This window comes from Ixodes scapularis, unplaced genomic scaffold, assembly GCF_016920785.2.
Source record: "Ixodes scapularis isolate PalLabHiFi unplaced genomic scaffold, ASM1692078v2 PGA_scaffold0__279_contigs__length_252992795, whole genome shotgun sequence".
Classification (NCBI taxonomy): domain Eukaryota; kingdom Metazoa; phylum Arthropoda; class Arachnida; order Ixodida; family Ixodidae; genus Ixodes; species Ixodes scapularis.
This window is the reverse complement of record NW_024609835.1, coordinates 32,928,473-32,955,934: the sequence shown is the minus strand read 5'-3', so window position 1 is coordinate 32,955,934 and position 27,462 is coordinate 32,928,473. Positions and strand designations below refer to the sequence as shown.

At 51.2% G+C, this 27,462-nt stretch overlaps 1 protein-coding gene across 1 annotated transcript in view; it reads right to left on the bottom strand.

Annotated features, from left to right (window-relative positions):
• The window catches only part of LOC8034602 (mediator of RNA polymerase II transcription subunit 1), a gene marked incomplete at its 5' end in the record, with an annotated part of 80,715 nt that extends 53,691 nt beyond the window's left edge, over positions 1 to 27,024 (bottom strand). Inside the window, one exon of the mRNA XM_040207998.3 lies at positions 26,761 to 27,024. Coding sequence (XP_040063932.3) covers positions 26,761 to 27,024 — 264 coding nt within the window. The remainder of the gene's footprint in view (positions 1 to 26,760) is intronic.
• Between the last annotated feature and the right edge of the window lie 438 nt (positions 27,025 to 27,462).

Genomic DNA, 27,462 nt, shown 5'->3' with positions numbered 1-27,462 from the left:
CGACACGCCATTGGTTGTTTCGACGTTGGTTGACTGTGTGGTGTTTTCTTGCTTGAGCCTTTTTTTAAAAACTTCAGTTGATAGTCAGCGCTTGTCCTGTGCTCTTCTCTCGTCGTCTTCGTCTTTTTGCGCGCTGTTTTCCAATTTCAGAAGATAATCACATACATGCCCACCTAATCTCAACTACGCTCTTGTGGCTCTCAAGGGCGGTTCACACATTTCCGTTGAGTTCAACGGAGTGCGGGGGTTGCTATGGCAACAGTTGAGTCGACTCCAACCGGTTTTGTTGGAGCCGACACAGCTGTTACCATAGCAACCCCGGCACTCGGTCCGACTCAACGGAAGTGTGCGTACCGCCCTTCAGCTCGGAACGTCGCAATCTCAAGCGGTGGAGTGCGCCCGGAAAACAATGTGAAAGTTGGCCTCCTATATTCAAAGTAAAATTTATATGATGCGCGTAATATGATTCACGTGGCAAACCCAACGCCACCACCCAAGTAGCGAGATACACACAGGTCATCTCTCAACCTACCGCAAATGTCCAGAGGCAATTCACGCGCTGTCGCCGCGACCGCAATAAAAGACACCGACGCGATAAAATATGACCGACTCCCGACATAAAACATTGTACCCGTGCGCAGTCATGCTGCAGAGACGCGCCTCCTCCAAATAAAAAGAACTCGACGGCTTGAAAAGTAACACTGAATATCCGTGTGCCATCTATCTCTCTTTCAGGTCTGCGAGGAGAACAGCAAGCCCAAGGTTGTAACGAGGACGTTTTCAAAAGGAGGACCGGAAGGGGCAGGGCGGTAAAAATTAACAAGCCGAAACGGACCAGCTACAATTCTGAATATGCACAAAGAGGAGAACGACCTCGAACACGAGTCTAGAATGAAAGAACAAATAACACAAAATTTCTCGAACTTTACAACTTTCGCGGACGCTCGACTCTAAGCTATTTCAGCTGATTGAGCCCTTTCTGATGTGGTCAGGAGCAGATTGCTGGCGGGATTTGGCACTGCGGTATCACAGACGATACAAATTCAATCATTGATAATTCCATATCTAAAATCGAGCAGAGGTCCCTCTCTTTAGGATCGTGTCTCCCTCTGCGTTTTTTTTTAGGGGGATCGATAAACTAGACTCCACTGTCATCATCCTTTTCTAACACCAAAAATACTAATGCCTAAACGAGTTTTTCTTTCTTTTCTCTCTCTCTCTTTCTCTCCGGAAAATTCGCACTTTTTTTTTTTTCTTCTTATGGGTCACATGGCGGTTTTTATAGGGTCAGCCCGAGTCCTCTACACCTTCGCTCCCAGTATCTTCGGTTGGTGACCCCTACTCTCAGCTGCATCAACAACGCGATGCAAAACGGAAAAGAAAAAAAAAAAAAAAAAAGACGCAGCACGGTGCAAGAGTTGCAGCCCCATAAAGCGGAGAAAGAGACGCTGTTGTCCAGCGGTGGCGCTGCGGCGGCAAAATTTAGCGCGCACCCACCCGTGATGAACCGCACCGCTTCCCCGGCCAGTGCACCACAAAGAGGGAAGGGCGTACACCGCATCCACGCCCGCCAACGCCGAGGATTCAAATGCGGCGACGTCAACTCACGGCGCACGCCCCAAAAGGGGCGAAGCACGCGACCAGTCGGAATACGTAACGCTCTCCTCGAGGCAAGCCACCCCGAGAACAGACGAACAGATGTTCGACTCTGAAAGCGCGCGACACACATCTAAAAAAAAAAAAAGAAAAAACAACGGGCTGGATTGCAATCAAGGCTACGAGCCGCCGGAGCCAGTCCAACATTTGCGGACGTATCTCACGACTACGCGCGACGAAGCGACCATTCCGAATATCACTTGATTTTTACGCGGCATTTGATTAGCTTCGATGGCAAGCAGCGTCGCATGCGCTCCATCGTAGGCCCGCGTCACCGTCGTCGTCCCAACTCGGCGCGACATAAAGCAAGTCACCAACGCCGAGGCAGAAGAGGCCGATGAAAGGGGGATTCCTCGGTGGTGGGTGCCTGCCTTCTTCAAGGACAGCGTTGTAAACGATCGGCAACGGCAGTAAACTCTACTCGGGAATGAAGTACCGCGGCGCGTCGGGCCTCTGCGAGCCTCCCGCGACCGTTTGTCGCCGAGTGCTGGCTGCGTGGAGGTGTGCCGGCTCGATAAACAATCGATGTCGGCCTCTGGCTTCCCTCCACCGCGAGTGAGGGAGGGAGGCCGGCCATCGCCAGATGAGACTCGTCGCGGGCGCAACACTGCGGTCCGCAGACGTCACGTGCGACGAAGCCATAAAGCGAGCGCTCACACCGTCCGTCGCTCTTGCGTCCACGGTGGCTGCTGGCCGCGTGCCCGGTTTCGGGTCTGGGGAAAGCGGACGCAGACGGGCGGGAGAAGAGTGCACTCACTCGGAGTGCTCCCACACGAACGCGGAGTGGAGTGCCGAACGTCGCCTCCATTAGAGAACTCTACACCATTTCACCTTACGTCCGACCGCAAAGGACGCTACGAGCCATCTCTGCCAATCCAGCTCCGCCGTGAACGTAGCACGTGATACGCTTTCCGCCCGTCACTGCGCCCCCTCCCCAAGGTCACGTGACAACGCTCACACGGTCTTGGAAATGAAGTCTAGTAGATCGCTCCGTTAACGATACCGATGCGATGCAGGCACAAAGGCGCCAATAGAGAGTTTTAGTAGATCGTTCCGATACCTCCGATAGCCCCGATAACGATACTATGCATGCGCAAGGGAGGCGGTGGCGGAGTATCGGGTATCGTTATCGGAGTCATGGGAACGATCTACTAAAACTCTCTAATAGAGTAACGGGTATCGTTATCGGAACGATGTACTAAAACTTTCAAATAAGGAGTTTTAGTGCACATGCATCGTATTGTCATTGAATATCGTTACCGGAGTGCAAAAACTATCTACTGAAACTCTATATTACCATATTTCACAGGCAAAAATATATTGTTAAAAAAGGCGTCTTTTTTTACGTTTTCTTTTTTTTTTCTCCACACAACGCTTGTTTGTGCTTTATCTAAAGTGCAGTAACGTAGCCGACTACACACGACACACGACGTGGCATGCCCCACACAAAACGGGCGGCTAGAAACTCAAAAGCAAACCGTGGCCGGCGCTCTTCTTTTTTTTCTTCTCTAGTCTATTAGAGTGGCGGCACCATGCGGTGTCAAGATGCCGCGGGATCTGGTCCGGCCTTGGGCGAGCCGCCCCCCTATGGCAACGGTTTAAACAGCCTCAAAATGTGGGAAGGAGACTCGGTGCAAGCCCTTCGGAACGGGGAAACGGCTGCCGCCTCGGAGCACGCAGCGTGCCGCCCAGGGCCACTACCGGATGCGAGCCCCGAGGCGGCCTTGGAAGCGGGGAGGAGCCGACGCGCACGTTTCCCAAGAACATTTCAAGGGCGAGATGCCCGTTCCCCCGATGACCATCCGCGACTTCGGCGGCCGGGCAGAGTCTCGCCGTCGCGAGCATTTTACCAAGAGCATTACAGCACTGGGCCCGAGAAGAACTCCACTAACTCCACTCTCCGCTCCAATCATTCGGTCCTCCGCAGGGCCGGCTGAGAGTCGAGCAATGGCAGAGGACTAACGCCATTTCTCGAGGTATTCTTGAAAGCCGAACGTAAAGATACTTTTTTTTTTTTTAAGAGGGAGGGGGAAAGAGAGAGAGAAAAAGAAATTCTGCTCATGGAAAATTGTAGATCGTACCGATGACTCCGATGACGATACCCGATATCCCTCCGACGCCTTTGCGCGTGCATCGTATCGTTATCGGAGGTGTCGGAGCGCTGTATTAAAAATCTCCAACACTCCACGCTTTGTATCGCGGACAAACTTGAGAGAGTAGAGAAATGAGAACGAACACGCAGACGAGATCGTCAACTTTCAACATCCTGAACATCAGAGACAACGATCAAAGCACGGGGGGGGGGGGGGGGGGGGGGGGGGGTATACACACACACACACGTCTGTGCGTGTGTATTTCTGTATGTGCGTGTGGGGGTGGGTGGGTGTGTGTGTTTCGTTTCCCTGTTTGTTCTTTTGGTCTCGGCCTGTCAAGATGTCAACGAGTCTCATCGGTAGCCCAGGTGTGTGGCGGCTTCGCTCGCATGTGCACCATGTTGCTCGAGGACCGTCTACGTAGGTTCAGCATTCCTCCAGAGAGGAACGAACCAGTACAGCGTTCGTTACGTCCCCATCTAAGAGAGTTCACCAATATTCCGGTTTATGTGCCCTACCGAATACAAAAAGAAGCTCGCTAAAGTAGCACCTTTTACTCAGTAAGACTAAATTCAACTAAACGCTGTGAACGAAAAAAGAAAAAGAAAGTCTTTATTTAGAGAAAACTGACAGGAGTTTGTGCGATATCGGCTACTATTATCACAAGAAAAAGCAAGAGATGAAAAAAGACGAAAAAAGAAATGACACGTGTAACGACAAAAAGGCGAGGAAACTAATTAGCACAGGAGAAAGTCCCCCATCTAAATGCGGCAAGAAAACGACGATCGTTGAGATAAACACCGGCTTCGAGCTCCAGTAGCCCAATGAACTGGATAACGAACAGCCATGTCGGAAAACTTCCCAAATGTTCGAAGCCATCTCACAAACTTCTGCAGGGCTGCTGACAAAGGTGCGGGAGCGGGCGCGTGGCTTTGGAAAGTGCCTTCTATGGGGGATCAGTCGTACGAACAAGACATTCTGCCGAGCTAGGCTCAGACGCCTATGTCTCCACTAAAGACATGCCGCTACGTTGCAAGGCCAGTTGTATATTTACAAATCGCAAAAACAGGAACCAATTAAAATTTTCTCTTTTTACTGTGTGCGTGTGTGTGTGTGTTGTGTGTTGTGTGTGTGTGTGTGTGTGTGTGTGTGTGTGTGTGTGTGTGTGTGTGTGTGTGTGTGTGTGTGTTTTTTTTGAGAAGCGGCAATGCGTTCAGAGACTGGGGAAAAGGAGGAAACGAGAGATCGCCGGAATGGTCTCCCCAATATACCGTTTCGGTTCTTCCGTCGATCGGCCACTTGGCGCGTAGCCGCAGACCCCCGCGCACCATCCGAGCGCGCCTGCGACGCCAATCGGGCCGGGGATCTTGCATCGGGCCAAGAGGCGCATTCACCCCGACCCGCTCCCCGACTGAGTCAGCCGGAGAAAACTGGAATGACGAGCACTCGGGCTGTATTCAAAGCGCTGGGAAGCGGCAGCCACCGACGGATCGATCGAAGAGCCCGCTCTTCCAGTCCGCCCGCCTCACGGCGCAGCGCAGGCAGCACGCATGCACACGCTTGGAGCGGCGTTCTGGCACGTCAGACGGCACGAAAGCGCCCGAGCCGAAAGCTCCACCTAAGGCATACCGCTCCAGACACTCGAGCTATACTCGGTGTTTAAAATCGTCCGTCGCTGCCAGCCAGGTGTCCGAAGCCTTATTTGAAATGGCAGGAAACGGTTTTCCGTCCTCCAGAAACGTTGAAACACTCCGCGACGGAACAATATTAACTATGCCGCTCCAGCTTCCTGACATTGAATCAGAAGTTCGGGAAGCCGCATGTTCGAATCGCCGAAACAATTGCCCGCTCTGGTTTAAGCCCACCAAAAATGACGGCACACATAAGCGACTCGTGGAATGCAACGCCGATACTCCAAGCTATAGGTTATTGGTAGCTCTATAGTACTACGGACAGCGCAGAATCGACCGAGCCAACAGCTTGACGCGTGGAGATGAGCGCTTCTGGCAACCCCATTTATCGGTTCGAGATTTCCGAATTTTTTAACGCAAATTTTGAAAGGAGTTTGACGATTTTGGGCATGGGCGGGAATTTCAAATGAGCTGACGCCGCTTGGAAGAGGAAATTCGCAATATTTATCGGGCACATTTTTTTTTTTTTTTTTCTGTTAGAGCGTATATTATGTTCCAAACACTCGTGACTATATAGCCTAAAATGTACATCAAACTACTACGTATCTTTTTTTTCAATTACATATTAATATTAGGCAGCACCGTTAAAGAAGTCGAACTTCGTCAAATTTCGCTAAAGTTCGCAAAGTTCGACAAACGTTCGCGACATCCCCGCTCGACCCCAGTCAAGCGGTTCATCATTTTTCACGTACTGTCCCTCGTAAACGCTTTTTCCCTGCCACAGAAGGATAAAAGCGGTACGCGAATGCTCGCGTCCAATTGTGGGTCTCTCAAAGCCACAGCAGCTACCCGCCCGTGGCACTGTCCTCCGAAGTCCCCAGTTGCAACATGCACAATGGCGAGGGGACGCCAAGAGAGGGCCTCGGACATTGGCGAGACGGATTGCAAAACGACGGGACAGTTTGACAGGAAAAATGAATTGACGTCCCATTTCGTTTTTAGATGCCCATAAACCCTAGCCAAGCAGTATTACGAGATCTCGTTTCGCGCGTGTCTGCGTGTGCATGTGTGTGTGTGTTTGTGGCGGCGGTCCGAGGGCCTATAAAACGCGTCTCGGCGCAGTGATTGAGAAGCGCTCGAAACATACGTTATCATTTCTGAAATGGACAATAAAATGGGACAATCCGAGAGGCTGTATACGCTTTCGCGTTTGGAAATCATTAAAAAAAAAAGAAAGCTATCCTCATATTCTTCCTGCGCATTAATTAGTACTCCCCCTCTCGGCGTGAACCGCGGTTTCGGCATGGCACAACCCCCGAAAACCTAACGATTCTCAGTTAATAGTATGTAGAAGCAGGAAAGAGAAGAGTTTCGAAATACGGGGCCCCAACGCTTTGGGTCCACCAAGCTTGGGGCGTCGCACTGCGCGTGCTTTGTGGGACATCCCCAGCTGCTAGGGGGACCAAAAGCATTATTCGAAAACTCCCCCACTGGTGGTTTTTGCCTGACGTGGGGTTTCTCACGCTGGCTATGGAAAAATATCACGGGCTATTGCAGTTTCCATGAGATGAATGCAGGGGAAAGGAGAGGTTAAGAAAATAAAGTAGAATAAAGAATCGACAAAAAAAAAACATTCAAAAGTGAGAAAATGGGCACATCTAGAATGTGAGTATCACAAAGCGTTCACAAGGTCCCGCAGGAAAATGCATGAGAACATTATCACTCGCAAGCAAGTAGGAAAAAGAGAAGGAGGCGGTCATATTGTCTCGCACATCCACAGCCTTGCCAGAAGCACACAGGGATCGGCGGCCGAGAGTATTAATCCATGGCAACTCGGAGAACCTGGAGCGAAAACTCGCGCTGCAGGATACACAGATCCTGGGTTCAATCCTCACCCCTGCCCGTTTCGATCCCGATGAGCACCGCACAGGCGTGCGGTCCTTTAAGCACGTTAAAGACCCCAGGCTAGCAGTCGTAGTGCATTGGCCAAGTTTCTCATTTACAGCGGAAACAGCACATGTCCATTGGGGCTGGCTCGCTTCCCGCCGTCTAAACATACACGCAACACAATTCACCCTTTAAAAACATGGTTCCAGAGGTTCTGGTATGAAAACATATGTTCGCGTTCCAGGGATTCACGAGCGACCATGAAAGGTTTCCAAGCGAGAGGCCGGCGGTGCCAGCGCGCGTGGTATGCACGAACGTTCTCTGCCCACAGCAGCTAACTTTTTTTTTTTTTAAGAAAATGCATAGTGAAAAGAGGTTTCTCACCGTGAACATTCGAGACCGCGACATCTTCGTCCACCCGAACTCGCGCAAACGACACGACTGGCCCTACGTCACGCAGGTACGAAATTAAAAAGATATTTTGGAGGTGCACGCGATGAGAGCTTGAACACTTCAGGGTTGGGACACACGGTCAGAACCAAGTTCCAGATATCACTCGGGTATCGCACTCAATCCGACGAGCCAGAAACAGCACAGATAAAGCAACGCTGGGCCGCGACAAGTTCTGGAACAACGGATTGCAGCAGCCACGCAGCGCAGGCTCATGCGTTCCTTGCCAGTCGAAGGAAGAGACGCCGAATGAACGCGCCGTGCTGAGGATAGAGTGCCTTCACGTGCGCTTTGCTTGGTGGGATGACATCTGACCATTTGGTTTCGAACGCTTTTGATTCTTTTGTTCTAGAACGCGTGAAAGAGCGTCTGTCGGGCCAAGCTTCGCTGTACTACGGCGATATTGAGCTCATGAGCGCGTGCTGTCGACATCGGGTACTAGGGTGCCTTCATGTGCGCTTTGCTTAGGGTGGAGACATCTCGCCATTTTGTCCCACACATTTATTTTTGTTTTTTGTTCAGAAGCGCGTGAAAGAGCGTGTCCCTGCACGCGTTTGTGGCGGTGACTGTGCTATGGCGACATTTTGTTTTCGTCAATTTCTTTGTATTTTACCCGTGAGCGCGTGCTGTCGGCATCGGGGACTACAAAGGGTGGCATCACCCTTAACAGAAGGACATTGAGGCACCCTTTCGGGTACTAAAGACAATAGACCAATCTCACCAGCCACAGAGCCGTATATGTAGAGAGTTTGGTCAATGGGAGGCGCGGGCAGAGCCAGGGCGTGCGGCAGACTCGGAAAGAGGGCTTGGCATGCTCTCTTGACCAACCAGAAGCCGAAAAGAATCCCCTAGCGGTGGTAGCGAGAAACAGTTCTGAGCCGATCGATCATCGAAGGTCTATGTTCGTATATGGTTTTAATAAGTGCGTAAGAGTGAAGTGTAGTAACTCTTTGTGGTTGAAAATAGGGTGCACATGATGTTTCGATCATGATCATGCAGAAAGATGTAAGAAACGAATGCGCCGCTCAACTCTGTTTTGCGCGGACAGAGTGTGACCGCTCTGACGGCAGATTCCCGGCGCTCGGCTTTGGCGTAAGGATTATGTCGATTTTTCCGCTAGTCGCACTCTTCCACCATCATTTTAGATGAGTGTGATTGAAACATCACGTGTACCATATTTTCAGCCATCAAGAGTTACTCCAATGCAGTTATCAGGTTTGTTTCTCGCGACCACCGCCAGGGTATTATTTCCGGCTTCTGGTTGGTCACATTCGAATTTCTGAAGACGCCCTGGAACACGCCCAGCCCGCTTTCGGCCAATGGCGCCGCTTCATTTGTCTCCTATACTTCCCAACGAATGGCCAAACTCTCTACATATACGGCTCTGACCAGCCAGCTTGACTATGCCACCCCTGCCGAAATGCATCGAGGGAACTTTAAGTCTTTCTGCACGCGCAAAAACCTTGCTCGAGCTCTGCGCGTGTGGAGCATGAGACGGCACGAGCCCTCGCATGCAAGGCCGTCTGCCTCCCGGGAACTAAACTTATGGTGGCGTCACACATGCGCCGAACGCTTGGTGAGATCGGTCTATTGCAAGCGTGGTGCCCCCGACTAAAGGATGGCAGCATTCTAAACACAGGGACCATTGAGGCACCCTAGCTATACTTTTCCTGCGCTGAATCTTTGAACTGTGGCGCCCTCGTAGTACAAGCTCACCTAATTGAATGTTAAGTTGGGCTAGTTGGTTGTTCATGACTGGAAGGAAGCGCCGAAAGACAGGGACAAAAGAAGTAGGTAACGACGACACGTGGCGCCACGTGTCGTCGTTACCTACTTCTTTTGTCCGTCTTTCGGCGCTTCCTTCCAGTCACCTAATTGGGCCTCGCACTGTGGCGCCTTTCATTGTTTTTTTTTTTTTTATCTTTTTTTTTTTTTTTTTTTTGCAGTGCTGAAGAATTGAAAAACACGTTTCTGCTTCCGAAGTCGGCTATAGATTCAACGCCTTGTAAGACAATCGAAAGTGCCAGATTCACGCCACCACCGGTAGGGTACGCGTCTCTCATCTCTGGGTGGCGACGTCGTGATCGCGTTCCGCACCAGAGCAGTCACGCTTCCCCAGTGTGACAGTTTGAGAGGCTCATGTTTGTACTACCCAGAAAACAAGTCCTAACAAGTTCCTTTTCGCAGCGCCCGCTGGGCAACGAGGAGGCCTATGGTGGCCGTATACCGCAGGGCGTTCGTTCAGAGTCTCCGCAGTTTTACACATTTTGATACCAGAAACGGGCTTTTGGCCGGTGCCATCATCAGTGTTCGTGCGTAAGACCGCGTGGCCTTAGAAAGCGTTCCTCTCGCACTGGTCCGCTTAACGGAGGAGCACCTCTAGGGTCTTTATTTTACCCTCAATAAAATCATTTCTCTCTCTCTGTCGGTGGCTCGAGTGATCGAAGCAGAGCCAAGCTCGCGCGCCTGCAGCTTTGATAGCCTGGCACGCAACTGGCGAAATCGAGCGACACGTTCGATGTGGACACTTTTCTCGAGTGATTAGCTCGCGCTCATTCACGTGGCACACCTAAGGCGCGCGAAACGTCGATCAGCGACTGCACGGACTCGACTTTCGTCTCACGCCAGTCCGAGCGACCCAAGTAATCCAAGAATCTGCGAAACTCGCTCGAAACAGTGCACGCGCCCCAAGGTTGACGCGTCCGAACGTGTGACGTCGCAATTAAGATTTTTTTTTTTTAAATATTGATTGTGTTTTAGCTATTGGTGTAAGGCGAATGCAAATAAATAGAAAGAGAGTACGACAAAAAAAGCCCGAAATGAGACATTGGGAAGCGTTCTTGCAAAGCATAGCAGCAGGAAGCGGACAAAGGAAGTTTGAGATTGCACCCAAAGCACGACTTTGCCGCACCTCCTGCACTACTCGGCGAAAACAAGAAAATATGGCGGGGAAGAACCTTTGTTTGTGGGCAAAGGAGAACGTCGCTCTGTCTTCTGGAGCACTGCTGAGGGAGGCTCGAGTACGTCGTTTGCACACAACCCAAAGATCGCCGAGACTCCTTTGGGGAGGCAACTCGACTTCAGAGAAGACGACAATTAGTGGACGCCATATTTGGAGCGCATTGTTCACTACGCCCGCACAGACCGAGCTCAGATTTACAGGCTGCTAAGATCGGGCAATCTTGATGGTGTGGAATGCCCGCCGCAAAAGAACTGTAGAAACGCTCCGCCAATACGTGCTCAGCAGCCGCGGACTCTGCTATGGCCGCCAGTGAATACTCCTCATATACTCCTTTCGAAAGTCATGTGCCGACTGACGAAAGAACCGACCCACTGCACAATGGCGGAACTGGCTCTTTTGGTGGCGCCCTCTTACGGTTCCCTCTCGTGACGTCATTAGCTTCGGCCAGAACAATCGGTTGGAACGTTTATATAAAGAAGCGTTCGTCCGTGATTTTCACCCATTCCGATACTGTCGACTTAGCGAACATCAGCAGGTAGGCTTGCCTCTTCTGTTTTGTGCCTCTGCACTAGGAACAACGCTCGTTCTAGCGTGCACAGTAAAATGAGAGTGGCCACCAAAACAATTCCGCGTTTCTGCGTGTGCTATGCTCATTTCAGAATCCACGTCACACCTACGCACGATCGATCCCTCTCTTTTTCTCTCTCTCTCCCTGCATTACCATCATCTGTGCTTGTCAATTTGATCATTTCTTCTTTCTTCCGAGTATGTAGCAGACGGGAACTATACGCGAGTTGACCCGATTGTTTCAAACAAGTGCCTATCAATACATCCACCCCCTGATCGCGATCGTATTGGGACGTTACGCAGTCTATTAACTTCCTATTTCCGGGTGCATATCTCCCTAGTACCCGCGATATTGTAATGGACCTATGAGACTATTCTTTGTTTTTGCTTCGGCTTCGTAGTGCTCCGAAATTTGGTACGAAGGGTGCGACACAAAGTAATTACCGCAAGGCTATGGCTCTGTGCCATCTCTTTACAGAAACCTAAAAAATACTGATATTCAGAAAAAAGTGTTTGTATGATTAAAAAAAAGAAAAAAAATGTCGCTGTAAAGTAACGGGTTACTGGAGTTAAAAAAAATGGTAAAGACTAAGTCTTTCTAACATTTCCGTTGATGCCTTCATTCTTTAGATCAATTGAATCCTACTCCCAACCTAAAATCCCAACAATACAAAAACATTTTTTTTTTTTTAACGTGAAATACGAACAATTTGCTAAAAAATCTTCCTTTTCGTTTACAACTTTCGCTCGGGGCAAGAAGTTACCAAGCCGCAGCATTGCAGTAGATTGCACAATCGCTGCGAAAGTGGTTTGTGAGATTTGCTCGCGAAACGGGTTCGCCGACCCACGGGCACAGGTCGTGTTTCTTTGAATTCACTCAAACAATCGCAACCCTCAACGGTCTTTAAAAAAAAAAAAAAAAAAATGCTCGCAAAGCGAAACGAGAACATTCAGGCAGCGAATGAAGAACACAGGCATCTGATTGCTCGGCGTGATCCGGGAACGTATCGCAGCACGCGCAACCATCAGTTTCAACTTTGGCAAGTGCCCCCGAGAGGCGCCTCATATCTGGCTGCACGAAGGTACGCGGCTGGCTGGCTCCCTGCGCCGCACGCGATGTCGTAAGACACTCCCTGTCGCTCCGTCACGTGCATACACACTGGTTGCATGCAACCAAGTAGGAGGCCTGGGTGGGGTTTCCAATTTGTCTTCCATGTTTGCGTTCCGGAGGCTTCACGTAGATCCCTTCGCGTCTTCTAAGAGGTCTCGCTGCAGGAAAACGATCATCTGCTTCATCTCGATCGTGCTTGCCTCGTAAAGTCCAGCCCCCCAAAAAATGCTGTTACGTCATTCGAGCTATACGGTTTCCACTGTGTGACTGGCGCCAAAATGGGTGCGGTGAAGCCGAAGAAAAATGGTGCGAGATCACATTAGGTATTCGAATAAAATCGAGGATCCGCCAGCGAGATTATCCAAGTCACCCAGAGTGCCTTCATACACAGACAGGCTTTAATGTCACCACAGGCGACGCCATGCATTGAAATGGCGGGCTTCTAAAAGAACTATTGCTATTGGCGGCGAGATCTTCTGGTGGCGCCCTCTTACGGTTCCCTCTCGTGACGTCATTACCTTGCGAACAACAAGTTCGATGGTGTTTGTAATGAGCATGGTGGAAGTTTGAAATCGTTTGAAAGCAACACTGCCAACACCGTCAAAATTGAAGTTGTTACATTTGATGAGAAATCCTTTGCTGACGTAAAAGTCAGCATTCGGCCAGTCGTGGCAGGCCGACCACAGCGCCGCTTTCGATCGCTCACGTCGCCAATAGGGAGCATTCACTGGCGGCCATAGCGGTGTGCGCTACTGCCGAACGCGTCTTAATAGGTGGGAACAGCGCAGGAAAAACCGACGAAGGACGAGTAGAAGAAGTGCACAGACACAGCGCTGTGTCTGTGCACTTCTTCTACTCGTCCTTCGTCGGTTTTTTCTGCGCTGTTCCCACCTATTAAGATGCTTAACCAACTCGCCCAACTCTCTCCCGTGTTGCCGAACGCGTACTGAAGGCGAGCTTCCTTGGTTCTTTTGCAACGTGCACTGTACACCATCAAGATTGCCGGTCTTAGCAGACCAATAACGTGAGCTCGTTTTGAGCACGCACTCAAAACGACAACTTTGTTCGGCGTTTCAGAAGTGAAGAACGGAGCTCACGGTGCGCAGCCACTCGGCGTAGCCACAGAACGTTGTCCGAGAGTGTTCCTTTACAACGAGCCGTCCCAAAAATGTATCATGTTGCTTAGAAATACCAAAGTCTGAAGTGTGACGAAGGCTATGACCGGAATCACCGGACAAGAAACTAATGGCGAATTCAAGTGGTCAATCAATCGCCGGCGAGCCCCCGACGTCGGCACCGGCCACCAAAAACGCGCCGGCGGCGCACTACTCTCTCAACCCGAATGCAAAACGCCGACAGATGGCGTCTTCTTTCGCCTGGGTGGCACGTGAGTTTCGTCAACTTTTTCATACTATGGTACACTGAGCACCCTGAATGCGTCAACATAGAATTTGAGTCTTTGAGATGTGTGGAAACACGTATATAAAGAGTCATCATCACAGTTCGCACAGCTTACAGGATCTTAAATTATAAAATTAATGGGAGGGAAGATTACCAATTCTGTGTGGTACTCGTCCGCACACGCCTCAAATTTCAATGCCGAAGCCGAGCATTCCAAGGACTTACATGACAGCCCCCGAATGCTTAGCGCATATAGAAGCTTATGTCACGGCACGGTGACATCAACAATAAAGCGACTAACGTGTGGAATGTTCAGGCTCCGCTTGTCTGCAATTCTTTCTTCACCAGCCGTCAAAAGGTCGCCATTAGCATGTACAGATGAAATACACTTAAATTATGATAGTTATGGAAGTGGTCAGACAATTTCGGGAAAGGTCTATTCTAGCAAATCAACACTGCTTCCCCCCCCCCCCCCCCCAAAAAAAAAAAAAAAAAAGGAAATGAGGTTTTTTTCTAAAACAATCGCTGGAGATAAGTTAGATAATTTAACAATACAACATCACAGATTCACAATAGACCTGTAGAAGGGCATGCACTTGGGCTAGTTGGTGATCCATGCTGGTGAGGGTAAAAGCGCTATAAACAACGGACGAGTAAAAGAAACGAACAACACAGAGCGCTGTGTTGTTTGTTTCTTTTACTCGTCCGTTGTTTTTAGCGCTTTTACCCTCACATTCACAATAGACCACTCATCCATATTTTACTATATTCGGTCAGCTCTTTCATCTAAAAACCAAAAACTTGCGATAACTTATGCCAAAAAAGGGTGTCATAACAGACTTAGTTTCACAAAACGCGGCACGATATTATTGAAGGCTGTAATTTTATACGAAAAAGCCTAGCCCAGTGAGAAGTACCTAAATCGCAAGCTAGTTTCAAAAACCTTCTATCAAATTTCTTTTCTTTTTTTTTTTTCAGTGAGCGTCGTCGAGCTACGTGATCAGGACCAGTGGAAATCAATCGCACCGTCAGGCATCGCCCATCCATCAACTTGCCGCCACCCGGTGCCATTTCGTGTTTTTCTCGTTTCAGACTCGTTTATTTTTCTTTCTTATTTCTTTCTCTTCGACTAGTTTTTATTTTCCTCGGTAAAGCCGATGTAAACTCGGCGACTGTATATAAATCGACGCAATTGAAGAAGCGATATTTCACTCGAGCCGAAAGAACGAGCAGGTCGACGCGCGCAAGCGCCGACAGTTCGAACTACTAAACGTACACATACTTCGTCTTATGCCACATATGTTAGCGAGTCAATAAATCGTCATAACCTCAATATTTGCCCCCTTCCAACCAGCCTCGTTTTCTTCACTCCGAAACTGTTTTCTTCTTCATTCGTTTCACCGCGAGCGGTCAGTTTCTTCTTTTTTTGCGCGTTATTCTTTCTCCTCGCGTGTGTCTTCGTGATATCCCACGCGCGGTTTGGTATCCACCCTTTGCGCAAGGGCCAGCCCGCCCGAATAAGTAAACAAAAGCCGGGCAAAGTGCACGTCGAAAAGAAGGACGCCGTCGTTCCGTTTCTCTTCCCTCAGACCGGGCACAAAGTAGAGCAGCGCGCTCGGCCACCGCCGAGTTCGCGACCGGAGCACGCAGCAGCAGGCGGCGTGCAGTGGCGGGCGGCGCAGAGTACGAACAGCTGAGTTCCCTCCCGCCCGCCGGATCGGCCGCTGCGCTGTGGCCTCTCCAACTTTCAATCCGGTCGTACCGGCAACGCTGCTAATTACACCACACAAAAGACAGTCCGAGGGGGACACTGTCTGAGCACACAATAACTATCCTCAGATGCTACGAAATAGTGGCCCAGTCGAACAGCCTCAAAAGCGCGAGTCACTGGTGCTTTTCTGTTGATGGTTGGGTCCGTGCCCAGATGGTAGAAATGAACCCCGAGTTTTACGCGTGCCAGATGCCGAAAGCACGTAGCAGCGCTGCATAGGTGGAATACGCACAAACCGTATACGTTCTCGCTCGCTTCTCACGCGCCAGGCTCAGTAGATTTCGCCGTTCATGCAGGAACGGAGACAGGTGCACGGTCTTCCTGTATGGACGTCACTCAGTTCACAAGTGTACTTCGAGCCACAGTGCTACAAAAAGGTGACCGCCCAAGTCGCTCTCTCTTCCTTTTCTTTGTGTGTGGGGGTGCGCCTGTGTGTGTGCGCGTGAACAAGACGACTCCTGCGTCATTCCTGTTCCGACCCGGGATGTATACAGTGAGGGCCCTTTGAGCGCCTCTTTCCCTGGACAGGTGCCAATTAACGAAGAAACATCGGTCGATCAGGAAACCGGCGTTCGAAAGACGCTGCCCCCAGCCGGGATCCAAACACCAGGGAACAACCGCGAGGCTCTGAATAGCAGCGTTTATTGGAGGACTACTTTCTGCGTCATTTCAGAAGTAACGACGGCGCGTGTACAGCTGCGATCGCCGTAGATCGGCATTCAAAGTGCGTGAGCGAACTCGATGGTTCTTGCTACAGTGTATCACAACTTTGACTGCATTGCCATTAAGCGTTGTTCACAATGCATATGTGGGCAACCGGAGGTAATCCACAGTCAAGCGAAACGTCCAAGTGTTACTCTGTCGTACTCATACGTACCAAGCATGGTACTAGCCTAAGTTTCCCCCTTTTGACGACTACGGACAACACGTCCCGTCTTTGCACTTTTCCGGGATAAGCACTTGACGAAGGTATTTCCGGGATTTGAAGGTATTTCCGGATTGCGTCCATCGGTCACGCCTATGCTACAGTTTGTTACAGTGCCGCCCTCGGCGTTGTTAGAACCAGTTTGTTCGTTAGAAGACAATTCGATTAACTCCCAGTGGCGCGACGGACACCATATTTTATAACCACCGAAAAACCAATACCAGCTCCTCGGTGAGAAATTTCCCTCGTGCACGCGCACGTTCTATTTTATGGCTAGTTGGTGACGCTAACGCATAAACAAAACCACAGCCTCCTCTATACTCACAAAGCTTGGCAGTTCGACGACGGGGCCATGGACTGCCCAGGTCGCAGATTTAGAGCGCGAGGAACTGGTAGCACAGGACATCAAAGAGCCATTTCTCGGGGAACCTGGATGTCAGCGCACAGCTTTTGCACTGGCGAGGACCCGAAACACACTTGTTCGCTCGGAAGAAGTGTGTTTCGGCGCCTGGCCACAGCGGGGCGCCAGTCACGTGGCTCTCCTCTCATCCGTTGTCTGCCGCTCCACCTTTTCCATTTCGGCGGCCGCTTTTCGTGGCGATCTTCCAGGCTTTGTCAGTATATATGAGGCTATGACAAAACTGAGAGTGTATTTGACAGGACTGTCAGCAATGCTCGTTGAATTCTGTGCAGACCGTAAGAATGGCATGTTGTCAAAACGAGGTTACGTCAATAAAACCAACCTTCGATGTATCCTTCAGTCCCATGAAGACATTGTAGTTGATGTTACAAGCGCCACCTCATTCTATCGCAATGTGCTTTTGCTAAATGAGCATGCGCGCGGCGTGCTAGACATCTGCCATAAGTAAGATCTTGCCCCGTTAGATACAGCAAAGTTAAAGACGCGGCGACGTACCGCGCCGGCACGCAGTCCACGAACCCAACGAGGGAACAGTAACGAGTCACAGCGAACCGGAAAGCCTGTTCTGTTAGCGCGACCGAGAGTGGGCGGAAGTGCAAGTAAGTGGCGGTCAGAGCAGACTTCCGGTCAACCGTCAATGCCGAGGAAACCGCACCCACCCCTTTGAGAGGGCGGGCCCTCTTTCCGACTTCCGGCGCGGGCTTTGGGCGAGGGATTCGCTACAGCCTCCCGATTCCCTCTGCCGATTCCTCAGGACCTCGGGCATCGCGTGCACCCAAATGGAAGCTGCGCCTCTTTCACTCTCTCTACCCGCGGTTTGAGCGTAAAGGCCCGTTCACACTCTTGCGACTGAGTAAGACCGAGAGAGACCAGACCGGTTTTTAAGCCTCTTGCGATCTCTCAGGACCAGTGTTGGACAAAATACTCGATAAAAGTACTTGAGTTACTAAATACCTGCTTCATAAAGTATTTAAAATACTACTCAAGTTACTTTCACTGTAAAGTATCTTGAGTAGAGTACAAATACTTAGAAAAGTATTTCAATTACTTCTGAAGATACTTCCGCATTGCGTAATTTGTACTGACGTCACTGACAACGACAATTATACAGCTGCACAAATCTGGGTTGCCAGCATAGTTTATTAGCACGCAACAACACAAGACGGAAAAAAAAAAGGTATCGTAGGACTTTTTTGTGCGGTGGAGCAGGACATTGTCACGAATGACAGATGATGAGGTGGCGAATAACTGAAGAAACTAAACGTTTAATGGAGCGAACTTGTGCCCAAAACAAAATAGAGAAAGACTAGCGTCGCAGGCGCTGATGTCGGCGAAACAACAGGATTGAGCGTTCAAGCGAGACTGACTCCGGACCGCCAATCGGAGCACCTTGTGTACGCGCTTGGGTTTCGGGAACATTTGGCGCCGAAAGTTCGGCGCGTAGAACATCCGTAACTCGATCAGACGACAAGGTTCTCGAACCTACGATAATGTCAAGTTGAAAGAATAAATAAAAGAGTGGCCCGCGCTCTCTGGTATCGAACTCGGAGCCTCCGCGCGAGAGCCAAGCGCGGTAACCATTCGGCCACGCACTTGCTTGGCAACGCGCGTGGCAATATCACTGATAGAGGTTACAAAACATTTGGGACAAGCAAGAAGTCGCTTTAGCTATTGGGGAAGAGATCAAACCGTGACGCCCCAAGCGGTTAACTGTAGAACTACATTGACGGGGACAACAACCACAATGACTCAGCGCTCGGCTGACGGCTGACGCGGCGTCAGCGTTCGGCTGGAGTTCGTGTTCTCCGGTGAAGGGGTGGAGGGGCTCTTTTGTTACAACTCCGGCCTGCGTGAACAATACAGCATGCACGGGCCATATGCCCATCTCAGCACATAAGCCCAAGTGGGTCAAACTCTCATCCTCTGACGACTGCTTTCGGGACAGATCCGGCACTTAACGTCACTTCGCTAATTGTTAGTATTTTTATATTACACTGTGCCCCGCGCTCTAATGACAAAGATGACATATGAAAATGCCAAGAAGGCCTGTGGGCAGGTGCACAGGCCTTGTGTTGGGTAAATACCGAGGTGTGGGGGTGACAAACGGGTCAGGGCGCCTCGCCAATAGTGACATCGCTGAATATCACGTCCTGCGGAGCACCTTAGCCGCATCGTTTAACTACAATTCATATTCCTTATATGGGGAGTTCACTATAAACAAACTTGGCATACGGATATGAGTGAATGGATAACAAAAAGAACCCACATAATAGTCACGGCAGTGGTCCCACCTTCTTCAGGTAGGTTGCGTTCAGAAAGGCACTCAACGTTGGGGGACACTTTGTTTGCATTGTGAAAGGTCATCGAGCTCGTAGTTCGTTTCCTGTCCTGTTCTTTGCATATCAATGTTCGCTAACAGACAGTGTTCGCGAGAGCAATATGTGACGGACTGACGAGAAAAAGAAGCCAAGAAAAACCTCGACGTTTTGCCCCCAGCGGGGTCCCCCAATATACAAAAGGCAAAACAAAAATGTCCTGTTCTTTTTTGTGTGTGTGTCCTTTTCTCATTTTATTCTATTTGTTATTGTCTTGACACTCAAGTCTGCATTGTTGTCATGGGTCGTTTACCGGTTTGCGTTGCGGCCCAGGGTGGCATCTTTACTTCCGTAAAACCACACCTTTTGTTTGAGAATTTTTGTTGGAGGGGGGGAAACTATGGAAATGAAAGGCGCGCTCTTGGAAAAACGAGGGGAAAACCTTCATTGTACGAACTTTGGGCTGAAATATGACTCACAATCGGCAGAAAAGCGATGTTTTCACGAGCTCAATCTAAGTCACCGTAGCTTATCGGAGCTAGCAACAGGATTTGGTTGCTCGAAACAATGTGCATGTTTGCTCGTGCCACGCCCACGTCACTTCATACCGAAAAACTCGGAAAATGGCGGAATATCAAAACTGTATTTGGGATAACTAGTACAAGATACTCGGAATTATAATTAAAATACAGTATGAAACACTTTCAATCAAAAGTATTTGCATGATAGCAAGATACTTCAAAAAGTATTTAAAATACAGTCTCTTGAGTAGAGTATTTGAGATAGGCACAAGTCTGCTTAGGACCAGCTCCGCTGCAGCGCATCCGGTCCTAAGAAGTCGCAAAAAGCTTAAAAACAGGTCTGGTCTCTCTCGGTCTTACTCGGTCGCAAGAGTGTGAACGGCGCTTAACTGGCAGCGTCACGACTCCTCGCGTTCCACTTGGACACATTGCGCGGAGCTCGGTCAGCGTATCCTATGTGGAACAGCAAACGCCTCGTCGTAAGCAGTCAGTAGCGGTGGTACCGCAGTCGGTCACGCTCGAGCACGAATGTCTGCACCAGCCTTCAGTTACCCTGTAAACCAGTATGTATAAAAACAAATAATAAAGTACCCAGATCACCATGCACCCACGCAATATATAAGCATATTGTTGAATTAACAGCGCAAATACGACAAGGAAGGAGAGACAGGATAGAGCGCTGAATCCTGTCTCCCTTGTCTCCCCTTCCTTGCCGTATTTGCGCTGTTAGTTCAACAAAATGATCAACCAACTAGCCCACCAGATGATTGTGATGCAATATATAAGCAAATTGCCTAATCACAGCTGCATAGCTCCCTCCCCTCTCGATGTCGAATGTCATCCACAACGTGCCCGCATAGCTGTCAATGTCAGAGCTCCTTCCTCTACAACAAACGAGTGTGGATGGAGTCCAGGCCCGGCACAACCGCCAAGCAGAGGAATGACCCGAAGGGATGAAGAAATATCCCCTCGAAAGTGGCGCGGCCCCCAGCGCACGGGCGACGCCCCCTCGCTGGCGCAGCCACAACAGCCGCAGCGGCGGCAAACCGGGTACAATTAGGTACAATGGTACACAGTCCTGCCGCGGGGACTGGTGGAAGCGAAGTCCGGGAGCGAGGCAGGGCAAGCGGCGCACATCCGTCAAGTGGCCCCCGCGAACGAAACAACTGCGTACGCCTGCTCCACCGTGGCCTGCTCCTCGGTACCGTCCGCACGTGTCCGTCCCTCGTGCGATTTCGGGGGAACCCATCGGTTGCGCTCCCACGCCAGTCGGGGTATGGCCGGACCGGGCCGCCAGCGCACAGGGGGCTCGCTTCGCAACTCTGCCAGCCCAGCCGCCATTTGGAAGAGCGTCCGGCGTACCACGACGGAAGATGCACTCTTCTCCTTTCGTCCTTGCCTCAGCTCCCTCGCTCCGCAGAACCAAAAACAAGGACAGCAAACACGCAGGCGCAAAGCCAGTTTCATGCGGTGTCATTCTGCTTGCGACTGTCAGTTGCAACGTCATTCGTGCGGCAAAGAAAGAAAAAAGCGCGGACGGCAGCTCAAGTGCGTGCGGTGTCCACAAGCTCCTTGCCGCGCGAGACCGAAAATCGCGGGCAGATCTTGCACCACAACTTCGCCCGACGGTGCGTACTCTTTGCGCATGGCGCAAGTCACTGTTCTGACATCAGGCGCAGAGCAAACGCCGTCGTTCGAAATTCGTCGCTTTTCTCCCTCCACGTGTACTCCGGCCTTTACGGATTCGTTGAACTAAACTTCTGAAACACCCCTAGACAGAGGAAACGGAGGATTCATTGGTGCCAAAGTAAAGAACGCGAAGAAAGAGTCCCCGCTCCGAAAGGTCGGTGACTCTCCATGTTAATTGGTGTTCCCATAGGAACACCAATCAACATGGAGCCCCCTATCGACATGCTCCGACAGCACCGAGAACACACCCAGTCAACGCGGCCACTCTCTTCCGAGAGAAAAGAGAAAGTTCTTCGTCACGTCACCAAGAACATCGATCGCATGTGCACGTTGCAAGCAACACCCAACGCGAGCACAGACCGAATCTCTCGACTCCCTGGTTAATCGAGGCTCTAAATTGCCACGGCTTACAGCGTCCGACTGGAAACGATACCTGGGCCTAAAGCGTGGCTGACTGCTGTGCGTGGAAACAAGGCGGGTCGTAACAGGGAACTCCGTTACGTCGGTGGGCTCTTGCACGACTCCGTGTGCTCGTAACAAAGCCAGACGCTCACCGGAGCCAACGATACGTGCATCCGTAACGGTGCCTTCTATAACACTGGTGACTGAAGCTCTCTATCGATGCCCCCTTCCCCTGCCAACCGAACCCGCAACTGGTGGATGTACGCTGCGTGCCCAGCTTGCGTAGCATCGTCGCCAGGTTAAGACTTTAGGGGGAAGCTCCTCCCACCTCTTCAACTTTAGTAGAACGAACGCTGGAGAGGAGGTAAATAGCTGAGCAGAGAAAACGACGAGGTCGCAGCTTCCGCCCCAGCCCGCAATAAGAGACAAGACACCAGCTCCTTTACTCGAGTCTGTCAATCTAGGATTGTGGTATCCTCGCACTCTCGACCAGCTGTTACCAGACGGCGGTCGTTACACAACTCGAGCGCGGACAAGAAGCGCTTGTTACGAGGAGGCTACACGAGATGCGAGGCACGCACGTGACCTAACATGGCGCACAGGACGTCAAGTAGGACAGAGCGTCGTCCCCGCGCCGCCGCCGAGCTTGCAGCTGCTGTCACCGAGGCGGCGGCGCTCCGTGCCTTCCCGCCTGCGGGAGAGTGGAGCGTGTCCAACGCACTCCAGTCGACGACGCTGGTGCGTCCACCGCGGAAACCGGGCAGCCGGAGAAGAGCAAACAGAACCCGCAACGACGCGTCTCAATGTTCCGTAACAATAGAAAGTTCGTGTGACGTGATACTAAATGCCCGTCTAAACTCCAACCTAACGTGAACGAGCGGAGAAGCACGATCACAGCGATCGAGTATCTGTCCACTGACGACGGAACGCAAGAGCACCCAGAGATGGAAGGTTCAGTCACTCTGGGGTTCTGGCGACCGTAAGCGGAGGGTGCTATCGTTTCCGAGAATATTCGCGTCCGATCGCGTACGAAAGAAATAATAAAAAGAAAATAACTGCAGCTGTTAAATTCTCTTCGGTGGCAATGCAGCAGTGGAGTGACCGATGCCTCAAAGTCGCATGCGGGCGATGCCCTTCGGCTCTGCGAACAGCCGTCGTTAACTCGCCGCTATACCCGGCTCGTATAAGTATGGCCACCCCTGCCAGTAGGAAATTCTTGGCGCGAATAGCCCTAGGGTGACCCTCTATCGTAATAGGCCCGAGGTCCTTCCGGTGAGATAAGAGACGCAAGGGTTATTCGCTTCACGACAGGACAATCAACTTCTAAGCTGCAGCTGCGACAACTGGTGATGAGGGTGTGCGTAGTACCTCATGACGCAAGCTCCGGCTCACAGCGAGCCCAGGCGAGACTGAAACGGAATCACCTAAAAACCATAAATAAAACTTAAAAGCGACACGATCTCCACGGACCCACGGGGAAGCTGTTTTAACTCGTTCAATAACTTCATCACACTGCCATTCCCCCTTTTTGCGTTCCTCATGAATGGTTCATTTGGAGCGTCGACGTGAACGACGTCGGCTGTCTACCGTACGAAGACATCGAGGGTCTGCTTTGCTGGCTTACACCAACAACACGGAGGAGACCCGGCCCAAGCTGCAAACGATGCCCGACGAGAATACAGCGGCAGACGCACGCATCTGGCTTCATCGCGTGCAAGCGCTGCCCTCGTTACAGACGCTGGCGGCGACGCTGACGCGAGCTAGACGGCGCCACGAGGATTCACTAGTGGTGTTGCTTCCACCCCACAGCGGACTTTGACCCGTCCCGAGGATCCTCACCCACGTCCGAGACAACAAAGGCGCCATATTTGCATGCCCTAACGACGTCAGACTCATTTACAACCAGCCTAAGCTGTCTGCATCTGCCCGCGCGACGCCGTCGAATTGGGGACGCAGCGCGCTTTAGGCTTTCGAGCAAACAAGTTTTCCGTGGGTACGAAACAAGCCGACGACGCATATTTCACTCGCATCGCACGCATAGCCCCGGTTGCGCCACGAGGGAACTACTATACGCGGGGTGGTTAATTGTTTCAGCCTCGAAACATCACGCGCCTCCTTTAAGAAGAGAAACCAGCAGAGAAAGTCGAATCGGACGGAAGGCAACCACGAAACGAATAAAAGGCGAAAGCTCGATTTCCCTGTTAAACGTAACCGAAACAAGCTACACTAGCCTCGACAACGTAGCGCAAATCAGTATTCACATGTCGTAGTCAGCACGAGCTGTGGGTAAAACAAGTTATCGCTCGCAATAAGCAACAATTCTGACGATGCAAAACGATTCTAGCGAACGCTCGCTGTCAGCACGCTCTCAGGCACAAAGTTCACAAACATGGCGGCCAGTGAAAACTCCCTAGAGCCTAGTGCGAGACAAGTTCACCCGCAGGCCGTTGCGGAGGGAACGACGAACAAAGCGTAAAACGGAAACACCGCATTTGACGCCAATCGACGGGGAGATTCCGTCCGGGAGGCGAGCGACGGTGGCGTTTAATTCCGCCCGGGCAGTCCGTCGGTGAGTCAGAGAGTGCATTGTTGCGAAAGCCGCACTCGACACTTCCAGCGCTCTCGTCGCTGCGCCGAGCACTGTCAACGCGATAAAAACGGCCAGAGAAATTACGGTCAACGACCCATAAGTTGCTGCTGCCTGCTCGCCTGGCTGGTTGCCCCGCGGGAAATAAGGTCGCGAAAAGCGCCAGAACGGTCTGGTTAAAGAAGAACAAGAAGAATGGGCAAAAGAAAAAGAAAACCGAGAAAGGGTGATATCGCGTTTCGAAATAGTGCACCGTCCCTCCGCCAGGAATTCTGGTTGAAAACGAGCGCATATAGTCGTTTCCCGTGGCGCCCATTCTAAAAATACCGTGGACGCGAAAAGAAAAGCACCAAGGCGGCGGCGCTCTGCCTTGTTCTAACGCAGTAACGTCTTCCTCGACACGACCTCGCAGCACCAGGGTAAAGCGTTCCGAGCGCGGAGCTTTCGAATCACGCGACTGAGAAACACGGGCTCGGAAAGACTTGACCAGCAAGCAGTCAGTCACCGACCTAACAGACGATGCCCAAACCCTCCGTCAGGGCGGTCAGGGTGCTGACCACGGCGGCGAAATCGCCCACTAAAGAGCAGCCGGGCTCTTTAACAAACAAATAAAATAAAGAAACAAAATGGGCGAGGGCTTCACTCTCACCCTTTCCGTTCCAAAAGCACGAAAATATCAACCCGCTTCCGCGATGTCGAGGCGAAGGAAGCTGCCAAACTGCTTTGGAACCATCTTCTTTTCCCCACTCTTCCCGGCGGAGAAAGAGAGAAGGTGAAACTGCACCGGACGTAAGTTGGCAACCTGGGTAGGACCCCCCCACCAAAAAATAAAAAGAAAGAAGCGCGCGTGGCGCCATCTGTGAGTGGGAATTCGCGCAAGCTGCAACGTCCAACAGCTGATTCGCCCGACAGGGCATGCACTGCACTCATCGGGGCTGTTTCAGCTTTGCTCGTCCGTTTCACGACATGCTTTACGAGCTCCGGGGCGAGTCATCGCCCACGTGTCGGCGGTGCAAGTGCCAGCAAAATCCCTCCGCGAGCAAAAGGCAGGGGAGAGCCAGAGACGAGTCGGCGTTAATAGAAAGATGGTGGCAAGAATCAAAGAAAGAAAAAAAAAAGATACCGAGGGAAGGGGGGGGGGGGGGGGGTAACCGTGCAGCGGCGGGCGCCGACGGCCCGAGGGTGCTGGCATGCAAGGGACGCACGCATGGCTGGCCTCGCGAGGGGGGAACGAACGCGAAACGCTTACGCAATCGCCGAGCGGGCGCACACACGCCAGTCTTCGATATCTTTATGATTCGCCGGCGTTAACCCCCTTCCCCTTTATTAGGAAAGTTCCCCGAGACCTAGTCAAAAAAATTAGTTAAAGCAGTGCCAAAATTTTACCAAGGAAAAAAAAAAAAAAAGAACGTTAGGAAGAATTTTGAAGAGTTTAGACTTCAGCGTCAATGGACCGTAAGCGAGAAAGGGTTTTTTAATAGAGATATTAAAATAAAAAATAAACGCTTTGTGAGAAGTGCTGGACGTTCTCACGGACAGGTGAACGGGCTCCCCGAAAATTTTCCTCGCCCCTCACAATGGTGGGAAAGGAGGGAAGAGGAAGGAGTGTCCCTTTTTCGAATTAGCTGGCTGGTTGAAGCAGCAAAACATCGCGCGCCCAAAGAAAAAACAAAAAAAAAAACATATCTATAAGTATTTCGTACACGCACGGGAGGTTGTCGACCCGTCAGATTTGGGTCTGGACCCGGAGCGTGAATTTACCCTCTAAAAACCCAAATTTAATAAAAAAGAAAAAAAAAAAAAAGCTCTTAAAAAAAAACTAAAAAAAAAACGGTGACAAGAAAGAAAAAAAGTGACAGGTACTCCTTTGCGGAGCAGACAGGCCGCCGAACGAAAACGTACCAATCGCAGCGTTGAAAATCCCAGCGAAAATTAAAATAATAATAAAAAAAAAAAAAGGCCTCGTAGAAACAAGACAGGCGGCAGGACCGCTCGAAAGAGAGATGGCACCAGGAACTGCCAAAAATAGACGACGGGGTACAAACGATCGCTTTCAGCAAAGCTCGCCCAGTGCTATAAAAAATAAACAAAAAGCATCAACAACATGAAGAAACACGCTCAACTTTAGCGAAAACCGACGCTGTTCCCAAATCTCGTTCATTTCTCCGCGGGTCAGAGCTCGAACGCAATCCCACCGCGATCGCTGGCCACCAAATCGCAGCCCGTTCACGTCCAGCCCCGGACCAAACAAATCACCTCGAACTAACAAAACAAAACAAAAAACAAAAAAAACACCGATTGATTAGGAAAAGAACAATGTCCGAGCGAAGATCAGCCCGTTGACAGGGGGGTCCGGACGCAGCAGACTCACCGAAGAGCTCCGCGTCCCACGCGGCCGTAATCCATTGGGCTGGTCGGGGTCTGCTGTGGGCACTTCACGACGGCACGCGCTTCGAGTATCCAAGCGACGGATCAGAGCAGCGGCCGAAGCTCGGGCCGGGCGGCGCGGTACAGGTGTGCGGACAGAGCCATTCCAGCGAGCGGGACCGACGACGGCAAAAGCGGCAGCCCGGCGGCGACGGGACCAACAGCGCGCGAGCGGCCCCCGAGAAGCCCGATCGAGTTTAGAGATCGTTCAACCCTGCCCGGCGTGCACCGCGGCGGCAGCAGGAGGAGGGCGAGGGGGCGAACGGGAATAACGAGGAGAAACCTCCGCAAGGAGAGAAAGAAAAAGAAAGAGGAGGGACGCGAATAGCGAAGGGGCAGAAAGAGAGAAAACGGAGAAAGAGACTGGGCCAACGCTGGGCGCTCTCTCGCTCGCGCGTCGGAAAAGAGGGAGAGAGAGAGAGAGAGATAAAAGCCGGGAGAGGAGGAACGATAAACGCGATGCAGAAAGAAAGGCGCGCGGCGGCGGCAGGCTACGCTGTTGGGGTCAACGGAGGGGTGGGCTGGCGGCTGGCTGGCTCGCCCGTAGTGCAAGCGGCTCGGCCGGTGGCTGTTCTGGCAGCGCCGTCCAAAACGCGAAACGGAGGAACACGCCTCAGGAGGAAGTGTGCGCGGTGGTGTCTGCTGC